General features: G+C 38.2%; 2 protein-coding genes across 3 annotated transcripts; both read right to left on the reverse strand.

Annotated features, from left to right (window-relative positions):
* Positions 1–1,041: 1,041 nt before the first annotated feature.
* LOC134625458 (immunoglobulin lambda-1 light chain-like) lies at positions 1,042–19,442 on the reverse strand. Of its 2 annotated transcripts, XM_063470678.1 has the most exons (4): positions 19,403–19,442; positions 18,991–19,306; positions 16,260–16,294; positions 15,085–15,571 (listed from the first exon to the last, which is right to left on the reverse strand). In XM_063470678.1, the coding sequence occupies exons 1-4, from the start codon at positions 19,440–19,442 to the stop codon at positions 15,249–15,251; spliced, it is 714 nt and encodes a 237-aa protein (XP_063326748.1). In that variant the 3' UTR covers positions 15,085–15,248. The 2 variants fall into 2 exon arrangements, 1 of the variants encoding a protein (XP_063326748.1); XR_010573642.1 differs by lacking the exons at positions 18,991–19,306; positions 19,403–19,442 and adding an exon at positions 1,042–1,094 and having other exon boundaries at positions 15,520–15,571; positions 16,260–16,380.
* A 2,123-nt stretch (positions 19,443–21,565) lies between these two features.
* Positions 21,566–25,919, reverse strand: LOC134626752 (immunoglobulin lambda-1 light chain-like). Its single transcript, XM_065470696.1, has 3 exons — positions 25,826–25,919; positions 25,265–25,606; positions 21,566–21,903 (listed from the first exon to the last, which is right to left on the reverse strand). The coding sequence occupies exons 1-3, from the start codon at positions 25,917–25,919 to the stop codon at positions 21,566–21,568; spliced, it is 774 nt and encodes a 257-aa protein (XP_065326768.1).
* Positions 25,920–27,932: the final 2,013 nt, after the last annotated feature.

Consider the following 27,932-nt stretch of genomic DNA (forward strand, 5'->3'; position numbering starts at 1 on the left):
ACACTGGGGAGATTCACTTGTTACAGCAGCACAAAGGTCAGGAAGAAAAAGTGAGAAGAAAAAGCACAGCAATGGACTCTCTTTAGTCTTTTTAATCAATACATAAAGGTACGTTTGTACCAATGAAAGAGTATTCAGCTGACTGTTTCTGAATAACCAAATTTTAGTAATAAAACATTTCCAGGAAGCAGCTTCCAGTTTATTTTACAGAGAGCTGGTAATCTTAATTTGCATGTGTAGTTATAAATAAAATGCTGAGACCTGCAGGTGCACACTAGGAAGGAAGAGAGGGAGGAGTTGAGAGTTGATGCATCACTAACTGAGTGTGAAGATTTATCTGCAATTCTGGAACCAACATTTCAAACCAGTGACACTTTCACTCTCTGTACTCAGGTAAAATTATGAAGTGATTTTCTTTAGTGTACAAATATCTCACAGCATACATTTCAGAATGTCTTTATGTTTTATTTATGATGAAAAACATTTTAAAAATGATGTGCTTATAAATGGATCGTTTTCCTCTGTGTGTCCCTCAGTGAAACAGTGAAAGAATTTTTTTTATCTTAGAAAAAGGAAACAGTGATTTTGAAACCAATGCTTTTATTGATTTAATGCATAACAACTGCAAATATCTGTTCATGAAAATGGAAATGAACAAATGATGTGAACCTTTTGCTTTATTCTGATTTCTAAAACATCAGCTTTGCAATAAGCAAACGGCGCAAATAGTGAAAAAGCTGAATTTAAATGCATTAAAATTCTGGTCCTCGACTATTCAGTGGGACATTCTGACTTCTTGATGGTTTTCTCTGAAGTCTGTGAGCCCAAAGACACTTTACATGTATAAACCTTATCCATGTTCCAGTCTGATGTCTGGATGGTCAGAGAGCTGCTGATTTGGTAAGTCTGGTCTGGTCTCTGAACAGCAGTGCTGGTAGAGATCTCACTGCTCACTGGACTCCCACCAGCCAACCAGCTCACATCTGCAAAAGGCACAGACTGACTGGACAGACAGACCAGAGAAGCTGTGTTGGACTGGAGCTCAGCACTGGACGGAGGGAAGACTGTCAGGACAGGAGGAGGGAGGCTGGAGCCTGAAAATACACGAAGGATGTTCAGGAAAAATAGAACTGAAGTAATAAAAATAGAAGTGATGAAAAAATCAACAAGATTTAATACAGAATAAAGATAAATTCCGTAAAAATCAAACAATATAAACAGTTTATCTGTAAAAACAAATAAATAACAGGTAATCACACATTTTCAACTGATTTTAAAAACTGTCAAAAAAATAAAACAAAACTAAATGAAGCCCTAATTTTACATTCAAGAGAATTTATTGTTTTTAATTCTGGAAGATTTGTCAAGCAATCATATGTTATATAATGCAAGTCATTCCCTTTAATTTCAAAGGTGACAGGTTTAAAGCCAGATATTTTTAAATTTTGTACTTTAAATTAATGTTTAAATTAGGTAAAACTCTTAATGAGAAAAGACAAAATAGACTTATGTATTCTTTAAAAATTAAAATGCTTCGAAAATAACAAGATTGAATGACAAAATTTTTCACTTTTTCAGTAAACAACATTTTTTTTTTAAATTGATTGAAAACATTTCTTGATTTTAATACAACTCATAATCATGTCTAACGTATAAAATACGAGTTGGCTCTGCATCAGATACTATAAATATATAAAAAAAGATTATGAACAATAAAAATTTGAAATTAAGAACTTTTCAGTAAACTATTGGAAATTTTCTAATGTTTCAGGATCAGTTTAAACAGCACTTACTTGTCACAATCAGCTTGGTGCCATGTCCGAATACCACAGTGATTCAGTTTGTATACATGGCTGTACAAAAACCTCCTGACTGATGAGGGGAGAGGAACTGAAATATCCTGTAGAGGCCAACTTTCACTGTCAACATATCATGCGCCTCATCAGTCTGCTTATATTTCACAGCAATGATATAATGTTTTCCAATATACTTTTTAATGATTAAAAATTCCTTAACCCTTTAAGACCTACCATAGAACCAAGTCCGCTAGAGCTTACTTTATATTTTACATGCTGTAGTTCCATTTTTAGGAGCATTTCAAGTTGCTATACATCAATTCAACTGTTATAGCCCAAATTTTAATAATACTATGGACTTAATGCATACGTAACTACATAAATTGCAAAAAAAGTGCAATAAACTACAAAAAAATTGAAAATCATTTTTTTGTTTTTTACATATATTTCTACTTAGAGAAATTTAAGAGGTTTATCCCTCAAAACTTTAAATACAAAAAAAGTTGCAAAAAATAGTTTACAACAACAGGAAATTTATTTTGAGTGTCTTCATAGTTTTATTTTTGAGATACACCAATTTGTATATATTGCAGAAAAAACGAAAAACAATCCTATAATGCAAATTTGCAAAGAAAACAGCATGTGCATCAAAATAAACTATTTCCAGCAGTGCAATTTGAGTTCTAAGCATCCCAGAAACTATACAGAAAAGTATGAAGTCAAACATCCATCCATCCGGGGCCTCCTCCCGGTGGGACATGCCCGGAACACCTCACCCAGGAGGTTCCCAGGAGGCATCCTTGTCAGATGCCCAAACCACCTCAACTGGCTCCTTTCGATGTGGAGGAGCAGTGGCTCTACTCTGAGCCCCTCCCGGATGGCTGAAATTCTCACCCTATCTCTAAGGGAGAGGCCAGCCACCCTTCGGACGAAGCTCATTTCTGCCGCTTGTATCCGCGATCTCGTTCTTTTGGTCACTACTCACAGCTCGTAGCCATAGGGTGAGGGTAGGGACGTAGATCGACCAGTAAATTGAGAGCTTCATTTTTACACTCAGCTCCCTCTTCACCATGACGGACCAGTGCAGCGTCCGCATCACTGCGGCCGCAGCACCAATCCGTCTGTCGATCTCCGGCTCCCTTCTCCCATCACTCGCGAACAAGACCCCGAGATACTTGAACTCCTCCACTTGGGGCAGGAACTCATCCCCGACCCGGAGTGGGCACTCCATTCTTTTCCGGCTGAGAACCATGGCCTCAGATTTGGAGGTGCTGATCCTCATTCTCGCTGCTTCACACTCGGCTGCGAACTGTTCCAGTGCGAGCTGGAGGCCCTCACCCAATGAAGCCAACAGGACCACATCATCCACGAAAAGCAGAGATGAGATTCTGAGGCCACCGAAGTGAAAGCCCTCCGCCACTTGGCTGCGCCTAGAAATCCTGTCCATAAAAATTATAAACAGAATCGGTGACAAAGGAGGCAAAGTCAAACATGACTTTTAAAAACACCAGTATAGGCTTATAAGGCCTACAAGTAAAAAACTACATTTTCCGCAAAAATGACGTAATGAAGTTACGCAAAACGGAGCGTGCCCGCTCCGACCGGCTTTAAAGGGTTAATGATACCTTCAGCCATTAATCGTTCCCAAATTATGTCTTGGTACTTCATGCAATACTATAGAAAATGTAATAGTCAAGTGCGGCAACAATTTAAGGACTCCAAAGCAGGAGGCTGACAACTCACTATTTTAAAAATGTTTATTAATAATGAATTTCAAAGGATAACAAATGCATATACATAAACTACCAGTCAAAAGTTTTAGAACCTCTCCATTTTCCAGTTTTGTATTGAAAATTATGCAGTTTAATGTCTCATTGCACTTTAAAATGAAAGGTAAGTACAAATAAGCATTTGGAGTTAAAAAAGAACTCATGGAATCAATTTATAGACCAAAATTATGGAGGACCACAAGAGCCACGCGCATCGAAATAAAAAATTCTGTGCTTAATTTTAATAAACTGATTTTTAAAATGCTTTTCAAGTCTTCATTTCAAAAAACATTTTCGAATTGCACTTTAATAAACTGCATTTCAAAATCCATTTCCCTTTCCTGTTCGCTCAGGGATTAACATGTGGATTAGCAGTTGGATTAGCAGTTGGATTAACAACTTCATTTTAAAAATCCTGCTGCTATTCAAATTAGCCACACCGTGGGATGTAAGGAGCTCTCTGATTGGTTGGTCAGACACAGGCTGTCTGCCAGCCTGGATTTGAAAAGCATTTTAAAAATCAGTTTATTAAAATTAAGCACAGAATTTTTTATTTCGATGCGCGTGGCTCTTGTGGTCCTCCATAAGCCAAAGGAGGAGGAGATTCAACAAAATGATTTTCATTCATAGATTAAAAATCATTTATTTATTTATTTATTTTTAGAAAGAGGGGCAATACATATTAATGAACATTTTAATAAATGTAAATATGCCAGATTATAGCCTTGGGCTAATTTCCATCTGCAGACCCTCTGGCAGGTTGGTGTTAAACACAAGTTAGTAAAAACATACAGAGACACTATTTACAGGTCATGTGACAAGGACAAAAACAGTCATCACAGAACAAACAAATGACAAGAAGAATGGACACAGGGGACAGTATAGATAACAATAACGGAAACACATCAGTTATATTGCACAAACCCCAGTATTGCACATGCCCTGACTGTCGTGATATTGCGCTCACCCATTACACTAACAGTTGTTTCCCTTTTTGTAATACACTAACTCTTTTTCCCGTCCAATATAAAGCATGATTATTAAACATGATCACATGTTTGTGTATCCCTCAGCTGCCCTTTTAAGTGGCTCTTAAAGATGGGTAGACTTGTACTTTCCCTCACTGACAGTGGAAGACTATTCCAGAAGCTCACTCCCTGATATGACAGAGCATTCTGTGTTCTGTATATTAACATTTACAGTTTTCACTACTTTTTTAATATGTTTTTTAAAGGATAATTTAGAGTCTAGTAGCACTCCCAAATACTTAAATTCCTCAACATTAATTAATTCTTGTGCACCCAAGCAAACTTTTACTGCAGCCACAGCTGTTTTAGGTTTACTAAAAAACATTGATACGGTCTTTTTAAAATTAAGGCACAGGCATGAGTCATTCAGCCATTTTTGTAAATCATGTAATGCCAGTGAAAGCTGATGGGCTGCATCATCAGCAGTTTTGGCTTGTGTAAAAATTACTGTATCATCAGCATACATAATCGTGTCCACATTTTTGCACACATTAGGTAAGTCATTTACATAAAGTGAAAATAACAGGGGGCCTAGAATTGAACCCTGGGGGACACCTTGCGTACAGTAAAGATAGGGTGACTTGCTATTCTTTATTTGCACGCTTTGTTTTCTATCTGATAGATAAGACTGTATCCATTTAACAGTGTGATTACTAAAGTTAAATGTCGACAGTCTAGACAAGAGCTTAAGATGATTCACAGTGTCAAACGCACGCTTGAAATCAAGAAAAACAGCCGCAACATAACTGCTCTTGTCTAAGTAAGATTTCAGTCTCTCAACAAAAACACAGACAGCCGTTTCAGTTGAATGAAGAGTGCGAAATCCAAATTGCATAGGGTGCAAACCCGGATTGGAGTCATTAAGATGTTTGATGATAGAATTAGCAACCCACTTTTCTGCTATCTTTGAAAAGATAGGGAGTATGCTAATAGGTCGATAATTAGCAGGGTCTGTTTTATCACCCGATTTATAAATTGGTGTAACTTTTGCCACCTTCCAACTCAGAGGAACGACTGCCTGCGTGATTGATAAATTAATAAGATGGGTCACAGGCACCAAAAGACAAGATTTATAATGCTTCAAAAAATTGGTATCAAATCCAAACTCATCCCTTGCTTTAGAACTTCTTAATTTAGAGATTATATTTTCTACTTCATTTTCTGTAATATTCTGAATATTGAACTTTGAATCTGGAGAAGAAACATCCTCTTTGGTGTCGGTATTCCCAATATTTTGTTGAGGGTCACAAGAATTAGAAAACAATTGTGCAATTTCATTAATGGTACTTTGGAAAAAATCATTTAATTTAGTAGCTAGGCTAAGAGGCTCTGATACCAGTTCATTGGCAAATTTAAGTTCAAGGTCTGTATCAGCATTATGCTTACTGTTACCAAGGAGTTTGTTAATATTTTCCCAAATTAGCTTACAGTTTCCTTTGGCACTATTAATTACAGTCATGAAAAAATTTGCTTTTGCCATTCTCAAAGTTTGTGTGACTTTATTCCTTGCAGATATAAAATGTAATCGATCAGTATTTAATCCAGATTGTAACGATTTTTTAAGTAACTGGTCTCTGAGTCTCATAAGCTGTTTACACTCAGTATTAATCCAAGGCAAGGAATAAACTCGTTTCTTTAAATGGCTCTCTTTCTGAAACTGTGACAAGACCCCTTTAATAGCAGAGTATAATAGATCACAACATTTATTAGTGTCATCATAGGATAGTATGCTAGTCCAATCAAAATTATTTAGAGCTGCCATTAAATGTTGCTCTTGATTATTTGGAATAAATGTTTTTTTTATATTCATGCTTTTACTGACACATCTCAGTCGCTTTTTAGTCAGCTTTCTAGAGAGGAATATAATGCAAATAACATCAATTAAATGTTTCTGGCTCATGTTCAACCGACACACTTATGGCTGTCATGACATATTGCTCACGAAAATATTGTTGTAAAGGGAATAAATATTATGTAACTGATTATTGACAGTTTTAAGTGTTAACGCCAATCTCTTTCTAGCTGAAATGTGAGCAGGACTTATGTGAAAAGAATAAACAGTAACGTTTATAAGAACATGAGGTAGAACAAGTCTCAACAAATTCAGAAGAGTTGTAGTTTAAATGCAAATGTCCTTATCCTCACACATCACACGTTTTCTTCCTTTCTTATATTTATTTCTGCTGGATGTATAGTTATCACTATTTAAGAGCTGAGAATGGTGTTTACTAAATTTCTATTACTTATAGATAACTTTTAGTTATATACAGTATTAGTCCACTTCTCACTTGTTTTGGCTGAATATCTCTATATTCCTCTGCTTGCTTTATTCATGTTTTCAATGATGAATATTAAAATTAATTTAAAAAAACCAAAACACATAACACAGTATTTGAAGGTGGTGGGATTTCAGTGTGTTTCTCGGATGTGTCTTTTTTCAGCATGTGAAAGAGCATCAAAAAGCAGAAGTATCTGTGAGGAGGTTTTTGTCACAGTGTAAATCACTGTGATACCCCACTGTTAGCAGAGCCGTCCCATGTCTGACAGTAATAGACTGCAGAGTCTCCCTCCTCCACATTCTTGATGATCAAACGATAATCTGTTGTTGACTGATGAGTGGATGTGAATTTTGGAGAGGAGAACCCAGAGCCATAGTATGGAGAACTATAGCTATGATAAAAATACAGCACATGCTGAGGACTTCCTCCTGGAATCTGTTTATGCCAGGCAGCAACATAGTTAGTAACAGTCCCCAGGTTACAGTCCATGGTGGCTGTCTCTCCTTTCCTCACTGATAAAACAGGAGGTTTCTGTGTCACCACCGTCACACCACTCACACCTGCAAACAACAAAAAGACATGGAGTCAAGAGAAACACACTGACATTTAAATGTAACATGAAGTCTATTCTTCAGTATATTTTAGACTCTTTACATGTTAGAGCAGTGATGAGAGCACAGAGAGTCACCAGCATGTTGTCTGAGTGGGCTGAGAACTGAGTGGAGAGATGATGGTGGAGGAGCTATTTAATACAACTAACAGGAGGAGGAGCATTGGAGGTTTTTTTTATTTTGCTTGCCTGTGTTATTAATATTATATATAACAATAATAATATGTCTTGTATATATAGTTTTTTTTTATTATTTTGGAATGGTTAATAGCCATTCTTTCTCCATGGTTGGTTATATTTTATACTTTTAACTTGTATTGTATTTAAAAACTATAATTAGATTTGCATATTCTGAAGCAACATAAAGTTTACAATTTCAGCTTTAGCTCTGTAAAAAAATCATTTTCACAGCTAGTTATTCTCTCACACGTCAAACTTTGTGGTGACTTTGCACAACAGTGGGATCATCTAATTAAATAACTAAATATCTGTAAATAAGATGGGCCTGTTTACAAATGTGATGTATAAAAACAGTTTTTTAAAAACAGAAACAGTTTGCAGCTTGAAATTCCCACCCTGTGATAAACCATTAAGATTCAGCAGTTAAAATAAACTAAAATAAATCTGATATAATTATGTCAAAATTTGTCACAGCAGTTGCATCATGAGAGCTGACGGAGATGCTATCTCCTTCATTGTTACAAACGATCAGTTTAATCAAAATTAAAGCTTGCTAAATAAAAAGTAATAAATAAATAAAAAAAAAAAATCTGATTGGTTATATTTAAATTTGGCTATTTTAAATTATATTCCAAAGTGTCATGTTTAGGCTGTGTGCAGGCAGGATAGGAGGAATGATGGACCAAAAAGTGCAGAGTTAAACCAAGGATTTATTACTGAATGACAAAAACGGAATACTGGCTAAACTGGGAACACTGCCGCCTTGGCGGGTGGGTGGCTTAGGATAATGGAGATTGTGACACAGACCAAATAAAACACAGGGCTTAAATACACAGAGGGAGCAATCAGGGAATGGGAGACAGGAGGGAAACACAGCTGGGAAAAATCAGGGCTAACGAGACAAGGGAAGCAAAACCAGATACATTAACATGAGACGCAGACTTGACAACGGGATACAGCTGACAGAGCTACTATGGAACACAGAGACATAAACCATAAGACAGAGAACTCTAACAAAGAAACCAAAATACTAGAAATGATAAACAATATCAAAATCCCAGCTCATTTAATAATGCAAAATTCAGAACTCTGGGTTGATGACCCAGGTACCCTAACACAAAGTTCCTCAGCAACTGATATTAAGTGCAAAATTTCAGCTTCAGGTCTCTGTACTTAAACATTTTTGGGGACAGATTTTTTTTCTGACTTTTTGACTTTTTTCTGTGAAAACTTTGGTGACATGCCACAACAGCCAGAAGGTCTGCATGTTTGAATTGGGGGGGGGGGGTCCTGTGAGCCCAAAGACACTTTACATGTATAAACTTTATTCATGTTCCAGTCTGATGTCTGGATGGCCAGAGAGCTGCTGATTTGGAAAGTCTGGTCTCTGAACACCAGTGCTGGTAGAGATCACGGACTGACTGCACAGACAGACCAGAGAAGCTGTGTTGGACTGAAGCGCAGCACTGGATGGAGTGAAGACTGAGGACAGGAGGAGATAGCCTGGAGCCTGAAAATACATGAAGGACATTGAGGAAATTATTAGAAATTAATAAAAATGAGAGAGGTGGACAGTTAATACTGGCCAGAATCATTATAACAATTATGTACACCAGTAGAAAATTTAATATCAGTTAATAATAATAATAATAATAATAATAATAATAAGTTAATTTTTCACGATTTGTTGGGTTAACCCTTTGAGCTCCAAAATATTACTGGCCATTATGGATGCCTTTTGATCCAATTTCTGTGAATATTTGTCTGAGATTAACTCTTTGGGGTCTTTACCTTAAATCATAACATAATTTGAGTCAAGACAGTGCCTCTTGGATCTGGAGAATTTTCACTTTTTCAATTTCGCAGATTTTTTTTCACTTATTTAAAAGCAAAGAAATCTTGTATTAAGTGAAAAAATCTGCCAATAGAACAAGTGAAAATTCTCTAGTTTCAAGATGCGCTGTCTAAAAACAGTCTTACTGAAATATAACTCTGAAGCAGATTGTGTCTTATTTTAAGTGTGATGAGATTTTTTTTGACTAGAAATAAGACAAATATACTTGGTTCAAGATTACAAGATTGGTACACAATCACAGAGCAGAGCAGCTACCTGAATGCTACTCCAACACAGGTTGATTTTCTTGTTGATAATTTTACCTCCTCACTACATACAACTCTGGATACTGCAGCTCCTGTGAAAACTAAGGCCTCAAATCAGAAGTACCTGACTCCGTGGTATAATTCTCAAACACATAGCCTAAAGCAGATAACTCGTAAACTGGAGAGGAAATGGCGTGTCATAAATTTAGAAGATCGTCATTTGGCCTGGAGAAATAGTTTGTTGCTTTATAAGAAAGCCCTCCGCAAAGCCAGAACATCTTACTATTCGTCACTGATTGAAGAAAATAAGAACAACCCTAGGTTTCTCTTCAGCACTGTAGCCAGGCTGACAAAAAGTCAGAGCACCGTTGAGCCAACAATCTCTTTAACGTTAACTAGTAATGACTTCATGATCTTCTTCACACTTAAAATTTTAACCATTAGAGAAAAAAAATACTCATAATCATCTCACACATGTAACATTATCTACAGCTACTTTGAGTACCATTGATATTAATTTAGAGTATTTTTCTCCAATGGACTTTTCTGAGTTAACTTCAATAATTACTTCCTCCAAACCATCAATGTGACTTTTAGGCCCCATTCCTACAAAACTGCTTAAAGAAGTCCTGCCATTAATTAATGTGTCAATCTTAAATATGATCCATCTAATAATCGGCTATGTACCACAGCCCTTCAAGTCGGCAGTAGTTAAACCTTTACTTAAAAAGCCATCTCAAGACCAAGCGGTCTTAGATAATTATAGGCCAATCTCTAACCTTCCTTTCATATCAAATATTCTTGAAAGAGTAGTTGTCAAACAGCCAACAGATTACCTCATGCACGAGGTGCTGCGTCCTCACACTGCTAACTATCTGGATGATGTGATCATGCACAGTGACACCTGGGTGGAGCATGTGCAGTGGGTGGCTGTGGTCCTTTAGTCGCTGAGGCACAGTGCGGCACAGGGCCAACCTGAAGAAGTGTACAGCTGGATGGAGGGAGGTACAGTATTTGGGGTACCACTTGGGAGGCAGGCAGGTGCGTCCACAGGCGGAGAAGGTGGCAGTCATTACATCCTGCCACATCCCAAGACGAAAAAGGAGGTCAGGTGGTTCCTGGGGCTGGCTGGGTACTGTCGCCAGTTCGTGCCCGGGTTTGCAGACCTGACCAGCCCCTTGACTGATCTCACCCAAAAGGGTGTCCCAGATCTGGTCCAGTGGATGGAGCAGTGGCGGACAGCGTTTGTGCAGGTAAAAAAAGCTCTCTATAGGGAGCCAGTGTTACACACTCCTAACTTGTCCCTCCCTTTCATCCTGCAGACGGATGCCTCAAAGAGAGGGCTGCCGTTTTGTCCCAGCAGGTAAGAGCGGGTTAGGGTTAGTATCGACTTGCATTGGTCTTTGGTCTGTTTTTTTATCCCAAGAACAAACTTGTCATAATTTCACCAATTGCAATTTAAAAGTCTTTGCTATCAAAATGCTTCCAGTCCTGATGTTGAGCACTCTTTTTCACCACTGTGTTGTTGTCGTTTATAGATTGTAAGAGGAGGATGGCTAATAGAAAGGCCAGTCCTGAATACAAGACCCCAATAAAAAGGAGGAGGGTCGCTGAGAAGGCTGGTCCTTCCACCAGCCCAGATGCATGTGGTCAAAGGTGTGAAGCGTAAAGCCCAGCAAGATGGACAGGACACAAGCAAGCAAGGAAAGAGCTCTAAACTTCTTGACCATATGAGCGGTGACAAGGAGTAAGCATCTTCCTCCTTGGACACTGGTAAAGGTAAGCTAATTAGTTGAGTGAGCGCTAGATTAAGTGTCCAGATGGTTGCTAGCTTTCAGATATTAGTGGTTGGGACTTATTTGTCTCTATCATCTATTAAGCTGATGTGCTCTTGGTGTTTTCTACATCTGCAGACTGCAGCTTGAACATTTCAGAGGGCTGCAGTAAAAACATAAAGGTGTGCACGAGAAATGGCAAAAGGAAGGCCGCGGGAGACAGCAAAGAGCCACCTAAGAAAAAGAAAAGGAACGTGGACCAGGACAAAACCACAAATGGAGTTTACAGTTGATGCTGCAAAGGAGCTTGAGGACAAACACATCTTTCACCGAGACATCAAGGGTAAGAACATTCTGATTGAGACCAGCTCAGATGTGCCTCGTGTTCGCACCATCGACTTTGGACTGAGCTGTTTTGTTAAGGAGCGATCGCTGTACCGTGTCTTCTATGGTAACATATTCTGCTCCTGCTCTTCACAGACATAACAATTTGTGTCTTTTGCTTTAGAAGAAGTTGGAATCATGTCTGTTTATTAGGTACAGCTGTTCACACCCCTCCCGAGTGGTACAGGCGCAATTACTACAAGTCCGGACCCACCATTGTATGGCAAATGGGAGTGGTGCTATATGAAGCGCTTCATGCACGGGACTTTAATACAATGAAGTTCCTCAGAAAGGAACTGAAAATCAAAAAGCATCTGTCCACAAGTAAGAAAACTTCACACTTCATGATTCACCGATGCCTTGGATCACTGAAACTATCATCTTCATGTTTTTTCTCTTTTCTTTCTGTCCAGACTGCCGGAATTTCTTGAATGCATGCCTAACTAAAGTCCCGGAGAAGTGCACAACGTTGGAGGACCTTCGGCTTCACCCCTGGCTTCTGGGTTCAATACCTCATACTAGCCTTCTGGCCTGTGATAGAATCTGAACCATCTGACTCTCTCCACCTCTGTCCCCTCTATCTAAATGGGGGAGTCCTCTCTGCCCTGCATCATATTTGATAAATCAGTTTGTGTTTGATGTGACTTCTAAATAATCAGTGTGATATCCAAATATATGGATTACAGAAGGGATGAGAATATCTTACATGTTACAAAATACTAATAAAAAGAGGAAGGTTACAAGACTATACAATGACACTGGATAGGATAAAGCTCATTAAGAGGAGACAAGACACAGGCTTTCATTCATAAACCAAATAAGAGCTGTTTCCCAATTAATTAATCAATTATAAAAATTTCCCCCAAAATAAGTCCTTATCCTCATTTATTCATCCAAACTTTTAGTTGTTTTAGCTTCATATGGGTAACTAACAACTTTATAATGAAACACTGAACAAGAGTTGTTTAATGTCATTATGGTCACATTTACTGCTGCTGGAGAATAGTAGTATTAATGTAGTGTCTATCAACCTTTAAAATATAACATTATATGTTGTATGTTGGATACCTTGGTGTGGATGATAACTTGAAGTCTAGTAGCTGAATAAGAATTGCATATTCTGGGACCTTGCTTTTTTTTTTAGTTTTATTAATGAATTTTTTAAATGAATTGAAAAAAACTTTAAAAAAAATTAAGGGTGTCCATGTTCCTTGTTGCTTGTCTTCATGTTCCGTGTTCCCCGTCTCAGGTCTTTATGTTTCATGTTCCGGGTTTCTGGTCCCAGGGTTTTGTTCCTTTGTGTCATGTTTAGTTTGCAGTTTCGGTATTTCTTAGTTTTGTCCCTGCCCTGCTTCTTTTTATGTCTCATCACTGTACATAAAGCTCACTCACAGTGAGCCTTTCGTCGGTCATGCACTTGGGTCCTTTCTCTCACACCTCGACAAGTCTGCCGCCGCAGCCGTGACAGAATGATGGAATGTCCATGTGTAACAGTATTTGTTTAGTCGAGGTAGTAGCTATATTTAGTCTCTATCTCTAGTAGCTAAATTTTGATAATTTTAAAAAAATCTTCTAGCAACATAGAATTTTTTTTTTGTATGCGGGATAGTTGGGTTTATATAATAATTTGAGTGGTTGCGTCAATGAGAACTGCATATTTGGATTTTAATAGTTTTGATGATGAAGAAATCAAAAATGGCAGCTCATCCACATGTAATGTTTTTACAGTTTTGTTTGTGTAATGGGTCTATCAGCATGTTAATGAGACGTAAAAGCAGAAGTATCAGTGAGGAGTTTTTGTCACAGTGTAAACCACTGTGATACGTGCACCTCAGCAGATTCATCCCATGTTTGACAGTAATAGACTGCAGAGTCTGCCTCCTCCACATTTTTGATGATCAAACGATAATCTGATGTTGACTGATGAGTGGACATGAATTTTGGAGAGGAGAACCCAGAGCCATAGTCTGGAGAACCCCAGCTATGATACATATTCAGCACATACTGAGGAACTCCTCCTGGAATCTGTTTATACCAACGAGCAGCATCTGTAACAGTCCCCAGATTACAGTCCATGGTGGCTGTCTGTCCTTTCCTCACTGATAGAACAGGTTTCTGTGTCAGCACCATCACACCACTCACACCTGCAAACAACAAGAAGACATGGAGTCAAGACAAACACACAGACATCTTTATATATGTGTGCAATAGAAGTCAGAGTGTTTACATGTTAGAGCAGTGATGAGAGCACAGAGAATCACCAGCATAATGTTGGTGCAGGCGAAGAACTGACTGGAGAGAAGCTGCTGGAGAAGCTATTTAACACATCTAACAAGGAAGAGCAGCTTTGAATGAAGCTTTTCCCCCCTGTCCATTGTGTATATAAGCTTTTCATGATGTCTTCTGCTTTTCATTCTGTTACATCATCATCATCATCACAGTTTTGTTTTCTTCTTTGTTTATTCCGTTATGGGCTGGTCCATCTCTCCACATCCTGAATGAGACAGACTTAACTACTAGTTGTATTTAATGATTTAAATATTCAGAGCAAACGAACATATGACAGCAAAGGTTTAGTTTAGTTGTATAACTGCACTCCCTCTAGTGTTCCTTAACAGTAAAGAAAGTTATGTTTGGACAAAAATGAAGCAGGTTTCAGCTGTCTGTGAATAATCAAATGATAGTAACTGAAACATTTCTAGTAAACAGCAGTTCCATTTTATTTTACACAGAGTTGATACTTCTTCATTTACATTTAGTTATAAATGAGATACTAAGACTTGCAGGTGCATCCTGGGCAAAAAGAGAGGGAGGTTTTGAGAGGTGATGCTTCACTGAGTGTGAAGATTCATTTGCAAATCTACAACCAACATTTTAAACCAGTGCCACTTACCCTCTCTCTTACTCATAAAGAGTTATTAAATGATGCTCTCTAGTGTACAAAGATACATAGCGTGTCTTTCAGAATATACTTGTGTTTTAACTATGGGAACAACACATTTAAAAATGGTGTTCTTATGAGTGTTTTTCCCTCTATGTGTCCCTCTCTAAAATTTAAGAGTTCATTTTAATCATCTTAAATTTATGTTACTAACAAAACAGTGACACAGTTTCTTATTTACTCACAAGAAAACACATTTTTTAAACCAATGCTTTTATTAATTTAATGTAAAACATGAATTCCTGAAAATACTTGTTAAAAACCAGCAAATGAATACATGACTTAAACATTTTGCTTTATTCTGATTTCTAACATGTAAAGACTGTAATGAGCAAACAGCACAAGCAGTAAAGAAGCAGATTTTAAATGCACATTCTGGTCCTCGACTATTCAGTGGGACATTCTGACTTCTTGATGGTTTTCTCTGAAGTCTGTGAGCCCAAAGACACTTTACATGTATAAACCTTATCCATGTTCCAGTCTGATGTCTGGATGGTCAGAGAGCTGCTGATCTGGTAAGTCTGGTCTGGTCTCTGAACAGCAGTGCTGGTAGAGATCTCACTGCTCACTGGACTCCCACCAGCCAACCAGCTCACATCTGCAAAAGGCACAGACTGACTGGACAGACAGACCAGAGAAGCTGTGCTGGACTGGAGCTCAGCACTGGACGGAGGGAAGACTGTCAGGACAGGAGGAGGGAGGCTGGAGCCTGAAAATACATGAAGGACATTCAGAAAACAAACAAAAAAGATAAATTAAAGGAAAGAAGGAAATTGGAAATGAAGTCATAAAACCAGAAGAAATCAAGAAGAGTCAATATGAAATAAACATAACATTTGTTATGATGTTAGAAGAAAACAAAACTAATGTACAAAACCAAAATATATGGATCCAACATATCATTTTAATTTCTTTTTATATTTTTACCAAATAAAATATGATTAGTTACTGTTTAACTTTCCATGTAAGATGTCTTTGATTTAATTCTACAGGTTTCTGTATAACATGTCAGCTAATGTGGGTAATTTTCTTTCATGTCAAAGAAAAGTTCTAATCATTTCAAAGTAATTTTGAACTTTAGTAACACTGTTAACTACTATTGAAGAAAGAGAAAACGTGCCTATGTTTTTGAAATGCCAACCTAAACATAAATTAAAAGCAATAAGAACGAAAATACGACATATTTCACACCATTTTCAGAGAACTGGTTTGACACTATTTCACATTTTTTAAACATACGTAATTCATGTCTCCTGTATATGAGACAACTTGAAACTATTTCAGATTGTACAAAATCGTAATAAATGATGCTGAACAAGAAACATATTGAATTAAGTAGTCATCAGCAGGTTTTTGCAAAATCTCTCTTGTTTTATGATCAGTTAAAAAGTACTTACTTGTCACAATCAGCTTGGTGCCTTGTCCGAATACCACAGTGATTCAGTTTGTATACATGGCTGTACAAAAACCTCCTGACTGTCACTGATGAGGGGAGAGGAACTGAAACATCCTGTAGAGACCAACTTTCACTGTCACATCTCATTCCCTTCATCAATGTTTGTATTTTATAACTGTGTCTCTCTCTGTGTGTAGTCATGTTTATTCCTTCATGTCACTTGTTTTGTGCAAGGTTTAATGAAGTCCTCATTATTGGCCAGTATTAATCAGAGCTGTACTATCTCTCAGTAAGATTTTGGCCACAGTCTGCTTCACTATGAACCAGCTTTATTGGGAAAGTCTTCCAATGTCTGACAGGAACTCACTGCAGAGTCTCCTGTCTCTGCATGATTGATAATACACTTGAAATCAGTGTTTAGTCAGGATTTAGATATTAATCTGTCTGAGGAGAATCCTGCTCAAAATGCAGTTGACCTGTGAGAATGATGAAATCTCAGAACTGAGGAGAAGAACCAGGAACCTGTTTGTACCAGCTGACATAAAAGCTTTCAGCTTTTTTAATGTTGTATTTGAGCAGGTTAAAGGTTAAAAAAGAATTTAAAAAAAAGAGTAATCCAATGTTTAATAAGACATTATCTGAAAGTTGTATGTTACTGAATTTTCTTGATTGGACTGTACTCAAGTGAATGAGTCTAAGAAAGCATATGTACTGCTCAAGAGGTTTCTGACACATTGTGAACAACTGTGATATGTACAGTGTCTTCTATTTCTGCTAACTTGATAATTAAATGATAATTAATATTTGATGAGGACGTAGAGTTGAATCTTTCTGAGGAGAATCTTATTTCAAAGCTGGGTGAGCTGTCAGAATGGAGAAATCTTAGAACATACAGATGATCTTCCCCAGAAACTTGTTTATACCAGCTAACAGAATTTCTATCATCTCTTTCAATGTTGCAGTTGAGAACAGCTAGTTGAAAACTTTGTACTTAAGTACAGTAAGTAAGTATTTGTACTTGGTTACTTCCCACCTCTGGGGACAGAGAACCTGTTCCAAAGCCAAGTGAGCTGTCAGAATGAAAACTGAGGAACCCCTCCAAGAAATTGTTTAGACCATCTAACATAATTGAACCATGTTGCAGTTGAGAACAACTTCTTGACCTGGAGAAACCTTGTGGACACCAGGTATCTGGACAAACACTACCACTGGTTTAGCATGTACCAACAAACACAAAAAAAATGTGTGAAAATGTCTTTCTCTAAAAAGATGGGCTATGAAACAGATGAGAAGAACGTCTTACACTTTAGAGAAGTGATGAGAGAGCAGATAGTCTCCAGCATGTTGTCAGTGTGAGGTGTAAACATCCTTTAATATTCAGCTGAAATGTGAAAACGATTGTAGTGAGAAGAGAAGCAACAGATGCTTTTACCATATGAACCCTCGCGGACCCTGAGGTCCTCTGGTACTGGCCTTTTGATTGTCCCTAAAGTCAGGACACATACTCACGGAGAGGCAGCTTTTCAGTGGTATGGTCCTCTACTGTGGAACAGCCTGCCGGAGGAGCTCAGGGCCGCAGAGAACATTCACGTTTTTAAAAACAGGCTCAAGACCCACCTTTTTAATTTAGCTTTTAACTAACGTTTATTTATTTTATGCTTATTTATTCTATCCTGTTATTCTATTTATATTATTAATTTAGTTTTTATCTAATATTTATTGATTTTATTCTTATTGATTTTTTATTTTTTTTCTTACTCTGTTTATACTTATATTTATATTGTATCCCACTCTTATTTATTTTATCTTTTTATCCTGTTTATATTTTTATTAGGTCATATCTCCAGTGTTTCCTCAGAGGGGGCTCTCTGCACCGGGGCTGTGATCGACCGTGGCTGCTGGGGCTCTGTGGGTCCTCTCAGCCTGGTTGGGGGGCTTCTTTGCCTCCCTCCTGCTGCGTGCCCAGCCTGGAGGCTGCGGTCTGTGACCGGCTCCCGGTGCAGACGGCTCCCTGTGATAGTGTTTCCTCACTTGGCTAATGCGTACCCAGCCCAATTTTACTCTTTAAGTGTGTGTGTGTGTGTGTGTGTGTGTGTGTGGGGTGGGGGGGGGAGAGAATGTGTGTATCCATGACTGTTTATGTTAATGAGAGTGTGGGGAGTGAGTGGGAGGGTGGGGTGGGCTGCTTTTAACCATGTAAAGCACTTTGTGCTACAGTTTTTTTGTATGAAAAGTGCTTTATAAATAAAGATTGATTGATTGATTGATTGATTGATTGATAAAATGCAATTTAGCTGCATTTTCACTTCATATGAAACATTTTTAAAACTCATTGTGCAACTTTAACAGTATCTGTTTAGGCTGATTAATGTCATTTACTGCAGCTAACAATCATTTGTCAAATTGCTGTTATTTAAAAACACGCACATAATTGTGTACATATATATGACACCTTGTGTTGTTGGTGGTCGTCATATTCCTCGATATTTTATACTTTCAGTGATGAATGTTAAAATATATCAAAAAGAGTAATTCAGTGTTTATTAACAGACTGTCTGAAGTTGGTGGGTTTTCATTGATGAACATTAAAATAAATCCAAAACTATTTGAAGGTGGTGGGTTTAAACTGAGTTTGCTGAATGGGTCTTTTGTCAGCATGTGAAAAAAAGAGCATCAAAAAGCAGAAGCATCAGTGGGGAGGTTTTTGTCATAGTGTAAATCACTGTGATACAGCAGCATTGCTGTCCCACGTCTTACAGTAATAAACTGCAGAGTCTCCCTCCTCCACATTGCTGATGATCAAACGATAATCTTTTGTTGACTGATGAGTGGATGTGAACTTTGGAGAGAAGAACCCAGAGCTGTAGGTTGGAGAACTAGAGCTATGATAAAAATACAGCACAAACTGAGGAACTCCTCCTGGAATCTGTTTATACCAAAAGGCATAGTTAGTAACAGTTCCCAGGTTACAGTCCATGGTGGCTGTCTCTCCTTTCCTCACTGATAAAACAGGAGGTTTCTGTGTCAGCACCGTCACACCACTCACACCTGCAAACAACAAGAAGACATGGAGTCAAGAGAAACACAAGCACATATGAATCCAACAAATAACTACTAATCTGAAGTATAAATGAGGTTCCATACATGTTAGAGCAGTGATGAGAGCACAGAGAGTCACCAGCATGTTTTCACTGTGTGTTGAGACTTGAAACTTAGAAAGCGATAGCACTGCTTCTGTAGGATGAGGAGAGGAGGTGTGACCCATTAAATATGACACTGAAACTCAGAGAGACTGACAGGAGGAGGAGCTAAACCTGCATAGTTTGTGATGTTTTGGGTAATTTATCTTTAGCAGAGGGTAATTCTGTTCTTTTATTAATAATTATTGGTGATAGTGATGTCTCCCTCCTCTCCCTTAAAATTGTGGTGTTATATTTTATTATCATAAGTTGGTTTCTATGTCCTTCAGATTTATTATTGATGCTTTAACCATTAACAGTTTTTACATTTGGACAGAAACAGAGCAGAACCCCACTAACTGTTACAATTAACTGTTATAATTAGTCAACAAACAAAATGCATAACCTTTTGTGTAACATCACATGAAACCGGAGTGGTTAGGGTTAGGAGAATGTTTTATAAAATGTTACGCCATTAATGAATATTGAACAACTGAACAAAGAGTTCAAATACAGATCACTGTGACACAAACGATTCACAAAAGTAAATACCAGTTTCTCTCATCTACATCTTGAGAGTTAAACAATCTGATTATCACTGTGACACATATTATTGCAAACTGATGAAACTGAGCACCACTGTTACTAACACTCAGGATGTAACTCTTCTAATCCTGGTGCATAATGCTGGTGGTGAATACCTGTTTGTATGCAGGTGTGTACAAGCAGATACTCACACACATACACCATTGGTTGGCTGCTGCCTCTAAACATATCATGATTTGTCGGTCTTGTGTGCTGCTCAGTAACACTCAATATTTATTATTTATTGTTACTTATGCTTATGTTGGTTGTTGCTGTTGTTTCCATACTGTGTTGTTCTCTTTTTGCTTGTTTTTTTTCCAAGCAGGTGATTAAACAGATTTTTAGTGTCTTTTCTCTGTCTCTCTGTTTTTCTTTCCCTCTCCTTCTCTTGAGCCTCTTCCCAACTTCTCTTTTCTTCGTCTTTCCTATCCCCTAGTTCTGTCCATTTAGATTGTAATAACTTAAAAGTAAAAAAATAAATCAATACATAAATAATAAATATCGAACAAACTGACAATCAAGTGGACCATTATATCAAAAGCTGTAACGATCAGCTTGCAAAAAATACATCTGTTGGACATTTTCCTTGGCCTTGAGACAATAATTCTGATTGCTACAGTGTCGGACCGGACACACACAAAAAAGTTGAGTCTGATGTCTATTAGAGTTATATTACTTACAGATAACAGCATACAGTATTGGTCTCCTGTTTTGTATATCATTATTTGAGTAGTTTTGACTGAATAGTCCCCTCTTGGCTTTTTTCATGATTTTCATGATTAATATTAAAACAAAACAAATAACACAGTATTTGAAGGTGGTGGGGTTTCAGTGTGTTTGTTGGAGCTGTCTTTTATCAGGATGCCAAAGAGCTTAAAAAAGCAGAAGTATCTGTGAGGAAGTTTTAAATTACAGATATTTCCATAATGCAAATGCAGAACTGGATGAAAATCACTCTAATTAGCCTCGGATGCTAGGTTAAACAAGTAAGTTTTTAGACATGATTTAAAAGATTGAATAGACTCAGATGCACGAATGTCAAGAGGAAGATTATTCCATAATTTGGGTGCGGCAACGGCAAAGGCACGGTCTACTCTAGTCTTCAGCCGAGACCTAGGTTGCACTAAGAGCAGCTGACCCAGTGATCTTTGTGCTCTCTTAGGGCTATACTGACAGAGGAGATCAGCTCAGTAATTAGGCGCCCTATTATTTTGAATTTTATAAGTAAACAATAAGATCTTAAAATCAAATCGATATTTAATAGGAAGCCAGTGTAAGTTGGCTAGAACAGAGTGATGGAATCATACCTTCTAGTGCCGGTTAAGAGACGTGCTGCAGCATTTTGTAGCAATTGCAATCGCTGAAGGAAGGAAAATTGGAGTCCCAAGTAAAGAGAGTTACAATAATCTAGTCTTGAAGTGATGAATACATGAATAAGTTTCTCTACATCTTTACATGGTATATAAGGTAGACAGAACATGCAGACTTAGCAAACAGCAGAAGCATAAAGAGGCATATTGTAAATGCACATTCTGATCCTCGACTATTCAGTGGGACATTCTGACTTCTTGATAATTTTGTGTAAAGTCTGTGAGCCCAAAGATACTTTACATGTATAAACCTTATCCATGTTCCAGTCTGATGTCTGGATGGTCAGAGAGCTGCTGATTTGGTAAGTCTGGTCTGGTCTCTGAACAGCAGTGCTGGTAGAGATCTCACTGCTCACTGGACTCCCACCAGCCAACCAGCTCACATCTGCAAATTTCACAGACTGACTGGACAGACAGACCAGAGAAGCTGTGTTGGACTGGAGCTCAGCACTGGACGGAGGGAATACTGTCAGGACAGGAGGAGGGAGGCTGGAACCTGAAAATACATGAACTGACACTTTTTTTAAAAAAAGAAAAGAAAAATCAAAGGAAAGGAGATAATGAGAAATTAGAAATTAAGCAATGAAAACAAAAGAAATCAATCAACAGGAGTCAATATGGAATAAACAGAATATTTGTAATGAAAAAGTCTGCAAAAATATATTGAAATAATAATCCAACACTGAATTTTCTTTTAAAATTTTCCAAAATAAAATATGACTAGGATTTAATTCTACAGGTTTCTGCATAACATGTCAGCTACTGTGAATCATTTTCTTTCATTTCAAAGAAAACTGTTGAGCCAGTTTCTCATTACTTAAAAATATTTTTTAACTTTAGTAACACTGTTAACTGCTATTGAAATAAGAGAAAACCCAAGTACTCAAAAAATCTTTATTCATGTCAAAATCTTATTAATTTCAAATTAGTGCTTTTGTTATTAATGTCATGGTCCTGGGTCATGTGACCCAGTGTTTTGAGTTTCATTGTATTTTGTTATTTTCATTTTTCGCTTATCTACTTAATTTCTCTCAGGCCTACGTGGCTGTTTTAGTCTTTTGTGTTTTAGGTCCTTTCGTGTCATCACCCCTCATGTTTCCTGTTTATTTTGAAAGTCCTGTTTCTATGTTCTGTGTGCTTATTTTACTCTTACCCTGTGGTGTCATTATGGTCTATTGTGTCAGGTGTTTCCTCATGTGTTTCCACTTCCCCTAATCTCCCTTCTGTGTATTTAGTCTCTGTGTGTCCTTTTAGTCTTCGTCAGATCATCTGTGTTACCTCCCTGCAGGTATTCACATTTATTATAGTTGTCTTAGTCGATTCATAGTTCCTCGACTCATCTCTGTCTCAGTTGGATTTTTGTGTCAAGTCTGTATCTCCGTGCCTTTTCCTGCTTCCTGTTTTACTTTGATAGTCTCGTGTTCTTTCTTAATGTTTCCAGTTTTGCTTCCTTCACGTCCGGTTATGTGTGATTGCTCCCAGATGTGCTCTCCTCCTGTGTCTGATTCCCTCGTTACACCCTGTCTATTTAAGCCCTGTGTTTTCCTCTGTCTATTGTTATGTTGTACCATCATACTCCCTTATTGCTATGTGTTTTCTCTATGGCTCCTGATAACTTCTAGCTCTGTGTTTTTCTAACTTCCAGTTTTGTTTTCCTCCGTTGTAATATTCTGGGTTTCTGTAACAGCAAATACAGCTAGATAAATTACACTAGATAGATACACTGATACATTGATCACCTAAAAAAAAATAGAAATACACAAACACAGAGAAATTCACTTATGTGTTTACATTCTCTTTCTACCTCAATAACATGCTTCTTCTCTCTGCAACTAGAGTCTACAGCTTGGAATCTGATTTAGAATTAACATGTTGAGAATGTTTTTGATCAAACATATTTTACAGTACAATAATATTAAAAGCTGATGATGTGAGGTTTTATGTGTGAATAATGTGTGTATATTTTGGTGCTTTGTTTATTTAAAATGAAAGTGCAAATGAAAAAAATACAATGAATAAATTTAACAGAGCAATATTTAAGAACTAATTGTGTGCCTTTGGTGCACTGAGTTTGTGCACAAAAAGCAGAAGTAATAGGAAGTTTTTGTCACAGTGTAAATCACTGTGATGCGTACTCATTAACAGAGGTGTCCCATGTCTTACAGCACATGTGTCAAACTCAAGGCCCGTGGGCTACATCCGGCCCGTCGTACATTTATATCCGGCCCGCGAGATCATTTTATATAGATGTATTTTTATTGTTATGCATGGCCCGGCGATATGAGGCGCTAATAATATACAAACTACAGATCCCATAATGCAGCGCTGCAGCCTTCTTGCCAAACGCTAGGCTAACTGGGAACATTCCCACGTCAATCTAGCCGCTCACAATGGTGGAGAGAAAAGTTGATTCTGAAAGCAGAGCCTTTCAGCCACAGGTGGTGACTGAATATATGTTTACAGACATTGCTGGTAAACCCGTGTGTCTTATTAGTGGAGCTAATGTGGCTGTAATTAAGGAATTTAATTTAAGACGGCACTACGAGACAAAACGTCAGGATAAGCTGAAAAACCTAAATGCAGAAACTACAGAAAGTAGAAGCGCTAAAGAAGAATCTGACATTTCAGCAGACCTTTTTCACCAGAGCAAAATCACAAAGTTTTATTGTAGCAGAGGAGATAGCCAAATCAGCCCGGTACCACTCTGAAGAGCTGCATGATGAAGCTGTGCGACATCTTGTGTCCAGACAAAACGCAGATTTTGGCAAATGTGAGCCTGAGGAGAAATACGATTGCTGATCGGGTTTGTGAGATGGCCACTGATTTAAGAACACAGTTGTGTGAAAGAAGCAAAAACTTTATTGCATTTGCTGTGGATGAAAGTATAGACATGATGGACATTGCACAGCTGGCCATCTTCATCCATGGAGAGGAAATATTGAACATTAAATCGATGCACGGGACAACGACAGGAAAAGACATTTTTTAAAACGTATGTCAAAGTGTAACCGACATGAAACTGCCCTGGGACAAACTTGTTGGACTTACAACAGATGGGGCGCCGGTGTTGTGCGGTGAAAAAAGCGGACTAGTCAGCAGGATGCGAGTAAGGATGCAGGAGGAGAACTGTACGGTGAGTTAACAGCATATCACTGCATCATACACCAGGAAACGCTGTGTGGTAAAGTGCTAAAAATGGAGCATGTAATGATCACCTTAACGCAAACCGTAAATTTTATCCGAGCTAAGGTTTAAATCACCGTCAATTTCAGTCTTTTATGTGGGAAATAGATTCGGAGTTTGCCGACATTCCTTATCATACAGAGGTCCGTTGGCTGAGTCGGGGAAAAATTCTCAGTAGAGTTTTTGAGCTCAGCAAGGAAATCTGTCAGTTCATGGACATGGCACATTTCAAGTAAAGCTGTCACAAATGCACCAGTGCAACTTGCCTCACTTTCCCTGTTGCCAAGCGGACTTTGCTGAACTGCACCTGTGCAGATTCGGATGGAGCTGCAGTGTAATGATAGGTACACTCAAGGGAAAGTACGACACTGAATGGGCTGCACAGTTTATTAGTTCCATTCCTGAAGCAATGCCCCAGCTCCGTCTACATGTGGCTCGAATCTTGTATATGCTTTCATTTATTTTTTCTGGGGTTTTTGGCAGCATGTTCATATTTCTAACTTGCATAATTTTGACAGGATATATTTTTATGAAGAGCAAAATATTTAAAGTTAAAGTTTATTTTTTTAAGTTTATTTAATCTGGAATAATATTCCTGTCTGTTTTTTATTCATATTTATGTTTAAAAAACATTGTTTTAGTGTGTTCAATAAATATTTATCTTGTTTGGCCCGCGACCTAAAGTGTGCCTTGAGTTTTGGCCCCCTGTGCAATTGAGTTTGACACCCCTGTCTTACAGTAATAGACTGCAGAGTCTCCCTCCTCCACATTTTTAATGATCAAACGATAATCTGATCTTGACTGATGAGTAGATGTGAATTTTGGAGCAGAGAACCCAGAGCCATAGCTTGGAGAACTCCAGTCATGATACATCCTCAGCACATGCTGAGGAACTCCTCCTGGAATCTGTTTATACGAATAAGCAGCATAGTTAGTAACAGTCCCCAGGTTACAGTCCATGGTGGCTGTCTCTCCTTTCCTCACTGACACAACAGGAGGTTTCTGTGTCAGCACCGTCACACCACTCACACCTGCAAACAACAAGCAGTGCCGTAGCTCCGCAAACGCACATAACGCACACTGCGTAGGGCACCAAATGGCCGGTAGGGCACCAAAAAAATCAGGGTCGTAAAAAAAAAAAAAAGTAAACCATATTAATACTATAAATATCATATGCATTAATATGGTTAAACAATACAAAAGCAACATAAAACAATTTTCCCGAGAAAAGGGGTGAATCTGCTTTGTGCCCTGTCTCCAGTCTCCTCCTGGTGCCCCCCCCCACTCCCAGTGGTCTGTTCTATAATGCCTCAATTCGGTATTGGTAAACACCTGTTTGAACATGGCCTCGAAACGGCAACAGGAGTCGGGAGCGGAGAAAAGAAAGAAGAAGAGGAAGCGTGATGAAACTCAGGCGTCGCTTGCCGGTAAGGCAATGTTTAAATAATAATAATAAAAAAAGTTCATTATTGTAGCCCTTGCTTGCACGCTCATGTCCGTCAACTCTGTGATAGCTCCCGTTAGCAGTGTTCATACTGTGTTAACAAATGTTGCAAATGATTGATGTTGGGTAGTTTGTTTACGTTGTGGATATGAATATAGAATGGACTACTAAAAGCAACTCATCATGGTCACTCAATTGACGGTTTTCAGATAACGTTAGCAATCGTGAGACTAGCATTTCCCTCCTCAGGTTGCTAGCTGGCTAACGTCATGCATGCTACTGATTAACCTTAACTTTGGGATAGGTCAGTGATGCAGTCAAGTATTATTATCAGATTAGACAAGATTACTTTGTATGTTGCTGCATTTCAGGATATCTATAAAGACGCATATCTTATTTATGCGGCATAAATAAGATATAGGTTTCATATTACAGTGTAATATGAAACCTATATCTTCCAGTAATATAGATTTCCTACTTGCGCATTTATATCAAATTATGTACAGCATGTTTATATTGCCATTTGCCATTATGAAAATCTATACATGTAAAATATAGTTAGTAATTTTTAAATGTACCAGTGACTTACTTAATTTATTAGTCTTATAATGCAATTTTTCGTAGGCCTACTGTAGATTCAAAATTGTATTTCTGTAAAATCCCTGAATATTTTCTCTTGTATGCAGGGTCAATGCTTAAATATGTTCAAGGAGGATCTCAAGGACAGGATGAACCATCCAGTAGTAGTGCCATCCCTGGACATCAACCACCAGCCATTGTAGACCCTGCAACAATCCCTAGCCAAGAAGAACAAGAACCATCAACCACCAGTTCAGGTACAGTTCCATACACAAGTACCACTGAGAGTCCTGTCACTGAGAGACTATCAGAAAGTGACACTGTGGAGACATGTGTGCCCCCTTCAACCGATCCTGCTCTTTGGCCAGCTCACATTGTAGATGCTGATCGTGTTGAAATTGTGCGGAGAGGTCCTTTTAATGTCAGCTCTGATTTTAATTTTCCAAAGGGGCCTGATGGAAGAGCATTTCACACTAGCCTTAAGTTCAAAATTCTTCCCAATGGAGAAAAGGTTCACCGGAGCTGGTTAGTGTACTCACCGCAGAACAATGCTGTGTTCTGCTTTGCATGTAAGCTTTTCAGTGTGAAGGATATAAAGCTGAGTACAGAGGGCTTCAGTGACTGGTCGAACATCAACATCCGTTTGAGGGGTCATGAGTGTAGCCAAGACCACATACAGTGCATGCTTAAGTGGAGAGAACTGGACACACGGCTAAAGAAAAGCATGGCAATAGATCAACAGGAGTTGACCTTACTAGAGGCAGAAAGGAAAAAGTGGCGAGAGATTCTCAAACGATTACTCTCAATAACTCTCTCACTGGCTTCCAGAAATTTGTCTTTTAGGGGCTCTTCTGACCGTCTTTATGAGCCGGACAATGGCAACTTCTTGAAGGAAGTAGAGCTTATGGCAACATATGACCTTGTAATGGCAAATCACTTGGCCAACATAAAAGATGAAGGTTCCCACACACATTACCTCAGCCCTGAGACACAGAACGAACTAATTCAGATTATCTCTTCAGAAACATTCCGCGCCATTGTGAAGCAAATCCAGTTGGCAAAATACTTCTCCATCATTCTTGACTGTACTCCAGATGTGAGTCACACTGAACAAATGTCAGTCATAGTACGCATTGTTTGTTTCCAAGCACAACCAGATATTAAAGAATACTTTCTTGGCTATATAAATGTGGAGCAAACAACTGGCCTTAACCTGTCCAATGTTGTCCTTGACAAGTTGAAGGAGCTTGGCATTCCATTTGAAAACTGTCGAGGACAGGCCTATGACAATGGGGCCAACATGAAGGGGAAGAAGCAAGGTGTTCAGGCCAGAC

Source organism: Pelmatolapia mariae, linkage group LG4 (genome assembly GCF_036321145.2).
Source record: "Pelmatolapia mariae isolate MD_Pm_ZW linkage group LG4, Pm_UMD_F_2, whole genome shotgun sequence".
NCBI lineage: Eukaryota > Metazoa > Chordata > Actinopteri > Cichliformes > Cichlidae > Pelmatolapia > Pelmatolapia mariae.